The sequence below is a fragment of the Teleopsis dalmanni genome, chromosome X, assembly GCF_002237135.1.
Source record: "Teleopsis dalmanni isolate 2A chromosome X, ASM223713v2, whole genome shotgun sequence".
NCBI lineage: Eukaryota > Metazoa > Arthropoda > Insecta > Diptera > Diopsidae > Teleopsis > Teleopsis dalmanni.
The window spans coordinates 64538815-64549334 of NC_051848.1; the positions used below are offsets into that span (position 1 = coordinate 64538815).

The window sequence follows — 10520 nt, forward strand, 5'->3', positions numbered from 1 at the left end:
ACACTTAAAATAATAAAGTATTTGAAAAAATTTATTAAAATAAAGAATTTAACATTCACCCCTTAGCCGATTTGTAGAAATGGAATTAAAAAATTTTATGACGCGATACAAATTTTGGAGAAAAAATCAATGGATGCAATTTACTATTAATCTAAGCTGTTCACTGTTCATACTAAGTGTGATGAAGACATTCTTTATGTCAACGGATTATGTCCAAGACAGAAATATTAAAACTGACAGGCACATTAAATGGTGTAAAGCTGTCATATTTCAGGACATGAATTAAATTGTTTTAATTTAATTTAACCGATTTAATTATAGTTAGTGCATATACAGAATTACAAACTAGGATGAATAGTTATATATTTTGTGATTTGAAAAATTAAATTGGTTTTTTACATTTTTCACTAATACCTCCAATAATGTTTGAGGAAAGAAAACACGATATGTACACGAATATTCAAAGATTTAATATAATTATCCAGAATATCGCATTGGAAGTTATTACATACACCGCGTCAAAAGTCTTTTTGAAATCAGTCAACGTGTAGATCAGTCAACGAGAGTGTGTGCCAATTTACACCAAATGCCAGATTGGACATGTAATAGGTACTCGGTTACACAATGAATGTGATGCAATGCAATGTAATATTTATTTTATGCTAGAGATCCGACAGACTTCGTTCTGTCAAACAGATTTGGAATGTGGTAGTCTTTTGTACCTACCTATTTTATAGTCGGGGTAAAAAAAAATATTGTGAACAGAACAGTCACCCTGGTGTGTGGGGTTCAGCTCGGGTGACCAAAGTATCTTCTCTTCCAAGAACTTTGGCCACCCTTCTGGGATCCACTAAAAAACCCTGACTGGGATGTCTGCCAGAGGGTTTTAAGCTAAAAGACGAACTTAAGGTTCAAACCTGATTAGAAAATAGTCTAAAGGGACAGTGGAAACCTAAAGGTGACAAATATATAAAAAGTGGGTGACTCGCTTAGATATTTGAGATAATGATCTGCAAAGGCAGTCATGGGGATTTAATAAACATACCTACAATAATCAACAACTTATTACAACACACAAACTCATCTATTTTGTTTATGTTCTTGTCTTCTTATATGTAAAAATTAATCGAAAAATTTGTTGGTAAGCGCATAACTCAACAACGCCTGGACCAATTTGGAATTAGCAATAATTCGATTTTTTTTCTCGCCGTAAAAACCATCCTTGGACTTCAACGAATATTTAAAAAAAAGAATTGATCAAATTGGTCCAGGCGTTGTTCAGTTATACGCTTACCAACACATTTTTCGATTCATTTTTATATATAAGATACAGTTTCAAACTCTGTATATTTTGATTTATGTACACACATTGTTAAGCAAACTTATTTCATTTCATTTCAATTCTCTGTGTCTTTGTGTCTTTAATACATTTTGTATGGAATTAAAAAAATAACTACCCTGTATGAAAAATGCATTTTGTATTCCCATTTTAAAAATATTCGGCAGGCCAGTGCGAGTTATTCATGATTTTTATTTTTATAACGCAACAATAACAGTTATTTGTGCGTTTTAAAATAAAAAGCAGATTGTAAGAGTTATTTCTGTACGAAAAAATAAAAGTTACGGAAAATAATTGATTTTCATAAATATAATATAAAGCAAATTTAATTGTTATTTTTTGAGTTTTATTTTAAAATGTAAATGATAAGAGCTATAAGGTGATTTTTTTTTAAGATAACTGTTACGGTCCCTGCAAATACCCACTAAAAAGTTGAATATTCGATCGCCGTTTAATCTGCCATTCACCACGAATTCATAAATTTCTATTCTTAAATAAAGATAAAATAAGAGCCTAAAGCACTTTCGCAAGAAGTCATTAATATTATATATAAATTAAACGTATGTACAGATGCATAGAGAATAAACCATAATAGTTAATTGTGTCAAATAAAAATCATGTTCCTTTCTATTACGGACATGTTATATAGAGTGTCATGGGTTCGTAATGAGCAAAATTGTTGTTGTTTTCGATTCAACTCATAAAATTGAGAGTGAGAGAAAAAACAATAAATCGTTTTCAATTTGGTGATGAGAGTCGAGGCTAACTGTGCCTCGTCACTTAGCTAAAGTAGGGTTATCCAGTCAACATTTGTGTCTTTTAGAAGCAAATGATCACAATTTCTGTGACACTTTACATGACATGCATTTTTGTCAAAACCCGAAATAGATAATTTTAACAAGCCCATAGCATTCTATCTAACATGGCCCATATAGTAAGTTGAATTTTGACAAATAAGTTGCAAAAGCTATTTTAGAGCTATTATTGATTTTCGATGGCGTTAGGCATCTATATAGAAATACATATAACTTGTTAATGATCTTGTAGAACTGAAATTAATCTTAATCTGCTACTCCAAACCATCACTTCATATGTAAGTAACATCTAACAGTTGATATATTAGTAATATATAACAGTTAATATATTAGTAACATCTTGTGTCTACACTTACGTACACTAAAACTATAATTGAACAAATAAAAAGTTTGTATTAAAATTTGCAAACCTTAAATGTGTTCTTCTTCATCAAAGCCGCTATACAACATTCCACGGAACTTCGAGAAATATTCTCCAATTTTTATATTTTTTTGGCACCATTCTCTGTATAATGTATATCGTTTTCCACATCCTTCTAACTGTTTTTGATGTTCTTGGCTCCAATATTAGTCGTCTAAGTTTAAAGAAAAATTCTACCAGACTGCGTTTTAAAATTTTCCAGTGTTGTTATTCTTGAAACAAATTGACGGCAATAGATTTTTGCTATAAAGCCACTAACTGCTCTCTTCATAATCCAATACGACCGTTTGCTGGCTTACTATCTTCCCCTACAATATAATTGATTTGTGGACCATATTGTGGATTTAGAATTAAGTTTTAGTTATAGAGTTTTGATCGATTCCTTGTTCCTCAAAATTAAGTCGCTATGCGTTTGTTGTTTTTGCGACGCAAATGCATATTTCATTATATTGTTCTCCGCACTGACGACAAGTCTAGATATCAACATAATTATATGCTTCAACTTATGCACCACAATTATAAGACTCGTTATCACCTTTAATCTCCTAGTCATATTTCACCACATGCATTGGAATTAATGCCGTTTTTCGGCATTAATTCTGATTGCCTCAACACTTTAAAGCTATATTTCTATATTCAAGTCTAGTACTTTGTTATTTCCGCATACATATATATTAAGAATTTGCACCGTCAAGCTAGCGATATATTCCAATTTTCTACGTGTTACCCAATATTTGAGATATCTCTATGTAGCTTAATATTCTAACCAATTTAGCCGACAATATTAACACTCTATGGATCATAACAGAGTGGTCGTTATTATCAAAATAGTAACTGTCGACAGGAGACCAGGAAAACTGTCTCCTAATAAGTGAAGTTTAATTTAAAAAAAAAAACGATTTGAAGTTTCAATATATATACTGTTTAACAGAACGTCATCATCCCTATCCAAACACAAAAAGATGTTAGTTTATAAGCAACTTCTCAAACTTCTGTTGCACTTCAGGGTTTCACTCTGGACATGCAATAATTAGAATAGAAAAAATAGAGCACAATTATTTCGAAGTAAAGTACTTATAGATTTGTTGAAAGCAACTTACTAAGTTATAGGAACATACATAGGCATCAACATTCCATCATCCGAGATATAAATAAGACCTCCAAGTCACATATGATTTGCATCTTAAATATCGAAACTTCCGCACCTCCTAAACCTCTAAAATTGCTTGAGGTTTTGAGGTTAAAGACGCCAAAGCCGATGTAATAAACATTGTGTAAATACATTATATCCGATGATAAACTATAAATGAATGAACTAGAATACACATTATTATTTCTTAAGAAATTTTAATTTATAGAATCACTTTAAATCCATGACGAAAGTCAATAGATTTTAAAGTCTATTGACAATATTTTAAATAATAATAATAACATAATAATGCAATAATTTCAGTGCACATTTTATTTGAAATTTATATAGAAATTACAAATTTTTTATATCTGTTATTAATTAAAATTAAAAATATCAAACATCTTTTTTTTTGTGTAAGTTTAGTTGTGAATTAAAAAAAAATGTGATATTTAACTATTTAATTTGCGATATATCAATCCGAATCCATATAATCCGATTCGCGATCAAACTCTTTATCCATTTCAATTGCGACTTCTTGGAAGGCACTGTTCTTAATGCTTGCACTAGTACAAGGCATATCTAAAGAATACGGCAATATTTCCAAACTTTTGGGTGGTTTATTAGTTGCAGTTGTTTCTGGTGTCTTTGAACGAGGCTTTTCATGATCCAATTTCATTGCCCGAAATATTTCACACATTTTATAGTGTTCTTTTTCTTCTTCTTTCTCTTCTTTCTCTTCTTCCGATGACTGATATTTTAATTTACGTGATTGTTTAGTTTCTACTGAATTGATCCATTTTAAAATCATATGACGTGGTAAATCTATTAGCATTGTGTTTTTATTTTTACCCTCGTACATTTTGATATTCATTACGTTTTTATTTATTAATGTCATTATCAACTGAAATATGTTTAAATTGTATATCGAAAATAAAATAAATTAATTATCATAACAAATTTACCTGTTCTTTTACACCAAAAACAACAGGTTTTTTAGCATTCTCGGTCCAATTAGGATTTCTAATTAACTTAAAATCCATAGGAAATATTTCTCCTTCCTTTTTACGTTGTATGTAGTCAGCATTGTCTGGAGCTGGACGACCGTAAAGATCTCTGAAAAACTTGTTACTTTCCGAATGATTTTTGCATACTTGTAGAAATCCACCGTGAGTAGGAACCTTGTTACATGTCTTTTTATTGTATGTCATAAACATTTGATTATATTGGATGCGCGACTCCCATTTTTCCAATATCAATCCACCTAACTTACTCAGAGTTTCACTCAATTCCATTGACACATTATTTACCTGTTCAAAAAATTCCATTTTCTCGTCAATAGAACTGGTATAAATTTCGACTTCTTTATCTATCATTTTCTTCGCCGGTTCTATACAATTTTGATGCATTACTTTAACCAGGTTGTCAGACTCAGCTTTTAAAGCCGCCATTTCCAAACGATGGGCAATTGTCTTATGATACAACCACCCTTCGTCAACAATTTCTTCAGTATCAGTCGATGGCTCATTACCAGAGCCACGTGCTGAATTATCTTCGCTATTTTCCATCATTAAAAGCAAAACCACGTTCTTCTAACAAACTACCGTTCACTTTTAGCGCGGATATAATTTCACATTGGATCAAGGTGGCGTCGATCTCATTTTGCATATCTCATTTTCCAAGATTAGACCAACGATCAATTTTTAACACAAGTGTAATATAAAATATAATATTTTATTCTTGTTTCAACCTATAAGTTTATTCTCTGCGTTTTTATTTCAAATTTATTTCCTTAATTGTTGGTTATTATATCATGGAATATAATAGAAATATTAAAGAAAAATGAATATTAAAAATTTAATATTTTTATATATTAAAATACTGTAAAGAAAATACACTTAAAATAATAAAGTATTTGAAAAAATTTATTAAAATAAAGAATTTAACATTCACCCCTTAGCCGATTTGTAGAAATGGAATTAAAAAATTTTATGACGCGATACAAATTTTGGAGAAAAAATCAATGGATGCAATTTACTATTAATCTAAGCTGTTCACTGTTCATACTAAGTGTGATGAAGACATTCTTTATGTCAACGGATTATGTCCAAGACAGAAATATTAAAACTGACAGGCACATTAAATGGTGTAAAGCTGTCATATTTCAGGACATGAATTAAATTGTTTTAATTTAATTTAACCGATTTAATTATAGTTAGTGCATATACAGAATTACAAACTAGGATGAATAGTTATATATTTTGTGATTTGAAAAATTAAATTGGTTTTTTACATTTTTCACTAATACCTCCAATAATGTTTGAGGAAAGAAAACACGATATGTACACGAATATTCAAAGATTTAATATAATTATCCAGAATATCGCATTGGAAGTTATTACATACACCGCGTCAAAAGTCTTTTTGAAATCAGTCAACGTGTAGATCAGTCAACGAGAGTGTGTGCCAATTTACACCAAATGCCAGATTGGACATGTAATAGGTACTCGGTTACACAATGAATGTGATGCAATGCAATGTAATATTTATTTTATGCTAGAGATCCGACAGACTTCGTTCTGTCAAACAGATTTGGAATGTGGTAGTCTTTTGTACCTACCTATTTTATAGTCGGGGTAAAAAAAAATATTGTGAACAGAACAGTCACCCTGGTGTGTGGGGTTCAGCTCGGGTGACCAAAGTATCTTCTCTTCCAAGAACTTTGGCCACCCTTCTGGGATCCACTAAAAAACCCTGACTGGGATGTCTGCCAGAGGGTTTTAAGCTAAAAGACGAACTTAAGGTTCAAACCTGATTAGAAAATAGTCTAAAGGGACAGTGGAAACCTAAAGGTGACAAATATATAAAAAGTGGGTGACTCGCTTAGATATTTGAGATAATGATCTGCAAAGGCAGTCATGGGGATTTAATAAACATACCTACAATAATCAACAACTTATTACAACACACAAACTCATCTATTTTGTTTATGTTCTTGTCTTCTTATATGTAAAAATTAATCGAAAAATTTGTTGGTAAGCGCATAACTCAACAACGCCTGGACCAATTTGGAATTAGCAATAATTCGATTTTTTTTCTCGCCGTAAAAACCATCCTTGGACTTCAACGAATATTTAAAAAAAAGAATTGATCAAATTGGTCCAGGCGTTGTTCAGTTATACGCTTACCAACACATTTTTCGATTCATTTTTATATATAAGATACAGTTTCAAACTCTGTATATTTTGATTTATGTACACACATTGTTAAGCAAACTTATTTCATTTCATTTCAATTCTCTGTGTCTTTGTGTCTTTAATACATTTTGTATGGAATTAAAAAAATAACTACCCTGTATGAAAAATGCATTTTGTATTCCCATTTTAAAAATATTCGGCAGGCCAGTGCGAGTTATTCATGATTTTTATTTTTATAACGCAACAATAACAGTTATTTGTGCGTTTTAAAATAAAAAGCAGATTGTAAGAGTTATTTCTGTACGAAAAAATAAAAGTTACGGAAAATAATTGATTTTCATAAATATAATATAAAGCAAATTTAATTGTTATTTTTTGAGTTTTATTTTAAAATGTAAATGATAAGAGCTATAAGGTGATTTTTTTTTAAGATAACTGTTACGGTCCCTGCAAATACCCACTAAAAAGTTGAATATTCGATCGCCGTTTAATCTGCCATTCACCACGAATTCATAAATTTCTATTCTTAAATAAAGATAAAATAAGAGCCTAAAGCACTTTCGCAAGAAGTCATTAATATTATATATAAATTAAACGTATGTACAGATGCATAGAGAATAAACCATAATAGTTAATTGTGTCAAATAAAAATCATGTTCCTTTCTATTACGGACATGTTATATAGAGTGTCATGGGTTCGTAATGAGCAAAATTGTTGTTGTTTTCGATTCAACTCATAAAATTGAGAGTGAGAGAAAAAACAATAAATCGTTTTCAATTTGGTGATGAGAGTCGAGGCTAACTGTGCCTCGTCACTTAGCTAAAGTAGGGTTATCCAGTCAACATTTGTGTCTTTTAGAAGCAAATGATCACAATTTCTGTGACACTTTACATGACATGCATTTTTGTCAAAACCCGAAATAGATAATTTTAACAAGCCCATAGCATTCTATCTAACATGGCCCATATAGTAAGTTGAATTTTGACAAATAAGTTGCAAAAGCTATTTTAGAGCTATTATTGATTTTCGATGGCGTTAGGCATCTATATAGAAATACATATAACTTGTTAATGATCTTGTAGAACTGAAATTAATCTTAATCTGCTACTCCAAACCATCACTTCATATGTAAGTAACATCTAACAGTTGATATATTAGTAATATATAACAGTTAATATATTAGTAACATCTTGTGTCTACACTTACGTACACTAAAACTATAATTGAACAAATAAAAAGTTTGTATTAAAATTTGCAAACCTTAAATGTGTTCTTCTTCATCAAAGCCGCTATACAACATTCCACGGAACTTCGAGAAATATTCTCCAATTTTTATATTTTTTTGGCACCATTCTCTGTATAATGTATATCGTTTTCCACATCCTTCTAACTGTTTTTGATGTTCTTGGCTCCAATATTAGTCGTCTAAGTTTAAAGAAAAATTCTACCAGACTGCGTTTTAAAATTTTCCAGTGTTGTTATTCTTGAAACAAATTGACGGCAATAGATTTTTGCTATAAAGCCACTAACTGCTCTCTTCATAATCCAATACGACCGTTTGCTGGCTTACTATCTTCCCCTACAATATAATTGATTTGTGGACCATATTGTGGATTTAGAATTAAGTTTTAGTTATAGAGTTTTGATCGATTCCTTGTTCCTCAAAATTTAGTCGCTATGCGTTTGTTGTTTTTGAGACGCAAATGCATATTTCATTATATATTTCTCCGCACTGACGACAAGTCTAGATATCAACATAATTATATGCTTCAACTTATGCACCACAATTATAAGACTCGTTATCACCTTTAATCTCCTAGTCATATTTCACCACATGCATTGGAATTAATGCCGTTTTTCGGCATTAATTCTGATTGCCTCAACACTTTAAAGCTATATTTCTATATTCAAGTCTAGTACTTTGTTATTTCCGCATACATATATATTAAGAATTTGCACCGTCAAGCTAGCGATATATTCCAATTTTCTACGTGTTACCCAATATTTGAGATATCTCTATGTAGCTTAATATTCTAACCAATTTAGCCGACAATATTAACACTCTATGGATCATAACAGAGTGGTCGTTATTATCAAAATAGTAACTGTCGACAGGAGACCAGGAAAACTGTCTCCTAATAAGTGAAGTTTAATTTAAAAAAAAAAACGATTTGAAGTTTCAATATATATACTGTTTAACAGAACGTCATCATCCCTATCCAAACACAAAAAGATGTTAGTTTATAAGCAACTTCTCAAACTTCTGTTGCACTTCAGGGTTTCACTCTGGACATGCAATAATTAGAATAGAAAAAATAGAGCACAATTATTTCGAAGTAAAGTACTTATAGATTTGTTGAAAGCAACTTACTAAGTTATAGGAACATACATAGGCATCAACATTCCATCATCCGAGATATAAATAAGACCTCCAAGTCACATATGATTTGCATCTTAAATATCGAAACTTCCGCACCTCCTAAACCTCTAAAATTGCTTGAGGTTTTGAGGTTAAAGACGCCAAAGCCGATGTAATAAACATTGTGTAAATACATTATATCCGATGATAAACTATAAATGAATGAACTAGAATACACATTATTATTTCTTAAGAAATTTTAATTTATAGAATCACTTTAAATCCATGACGAAAGTCAATAGATTTTAAAGTCTATTGACAATATTTTAAATAATAATAATAACATAATAATGCAATAATTTCAGTGCACATTTTATTTGAAATTTATATAGAAATTACAAATTTTTTATATCTGTTATTAATTAAAATTAAAAATATCAAACATCTTTTTTTTTGTGTAAGTTTAGTTGTGAATTAAAAAAAAATGTGATGTTTAACTATTTAATTTGCGATATATCAATCCGAATCCATATAATCCGATTCGCGATCAAACTCTTTTTCCATTTCAATTGCGACTTCTTGGAAGGCACTGTTCTTAATGCTTGCACTAGTACAAGGCATATCTAAAGAATACGGCAATATTTCCAAACTTTTGGGTGGTTTATTAGTTGCAGTTTTTTCTGGTGTCTTTGAACAAGGCTTTTCATGATCCAATTTCATTGCCCGAAATATTTCACACATTTTATAGTGTTCTTTTTCTTCTTCTTTCTCTTCTTTCTCTTCTTCCGATGACTGATATTTTAATTTACGTGATTGTTTAGTTTCTACTGAATTGATCCATTTTAAAATCATATGACGTGGTAAATCTATTAGCATTGTGTTTTTATTTCTACCCGCGTACATTTTGATATTCATTACGTTTTTATTTATTAATGTCATTATCAACTGAAATATGTTTAAATTGTATATCGAAAATAAAATAAATTAATTATCATAACAAATTTACCTGTTCTTTTACACCAAAAACAACAGGTTTTTTAGCATTCTCGGTCCAATTAGGATTTCTAATTAACTTAAAATCCATAGGAAATATTTCTCCTTCCTTTTTACGTTGTATGTAGTCAGCATTGTCTGGTGCTGGACGACCGTAAAGATCTCTGAAAAACTTGTTACTTTCCGAATGATTTTTGCATACTTGTAGAAATCCACCGTGAGTAGGGACCTTGTTACATGTCTTTTTATTGTATGTCATAAACATT

The 10520-nt window shown here is 30.5% G+C and overlaps 2 protein-coding genes across 2 annotated transcripts; both read right to left on the minus strand.

Moving 5' to 3' along the window:
• Nucleotides 1–4130: 4130 nt before the first annotated feature.
• Nucleotides 4131–5349, minus strand: LOC119689883. The gene is made up of 2 exons (XM_038104814.1): nt 4670–5349; nt 4131–4608 (listed from the first exon to the last, which is right to left on the minus strand). Exons 1-2 carry the CDS (start codon nt 5273–5275, stop codon nt 4180–4182), a joined length of 1035 nt encoding a protein of 344 aa, XP_037960742.1. The 5' UTR covers nt 5276–5349; the 3' UTR covers nt 4131–4179.
• A 4379-nt stretch (nt 5350–9728) lies between these two features.
• On the minus strand, nt 9729–10519 carry LOC119688503. The gene is made up of 2 exons (XM_038103180.1): nt 10268–10519; nt 9729–10206 (listed from the first exon to the last, which is right to left on the minus strand). The coding sequence occupies exons 1-2, from the start codon at nt 10517–10519 to the stop codon at nt 9778–9780; spliced, it is 681 nt and encodes a 226-aa protein (XP_037959108.1). The 3' UTR covers nt 9729–9777.
• Nucleotide 10520: the final 1 nt, after the last annotated feature.

Coding starts and splice junctions, on each gene's coding strand:
- LOC119689883 (XM_038104814.1), bottom strand. CDS start 5,275: ATGATGGAAAATAGCGAAGATAATTCAGCACGTGGCTCTGGTAATGAG. Junction 4,609..4,669: donor TTTTTGGTGTAAAAGAACAG/GTAAATTTGTTA, acceptor AACATATTTCAG/TTGATAATGACATTAATAAA.
- LOC119688503 (XM_038103180.1), bottom strand. CDS start 10,519: ATGTTTATGACATACAATAAAAAGACATGTAACAAGGTCCCTACTCAC. Junction 10,207..10,267: donor TTTTTGGTGTAAAAGAACAG/GTAAATTTGTTA, acceptor AACATATTTCAG/TTGATAATGACATTAATAAA.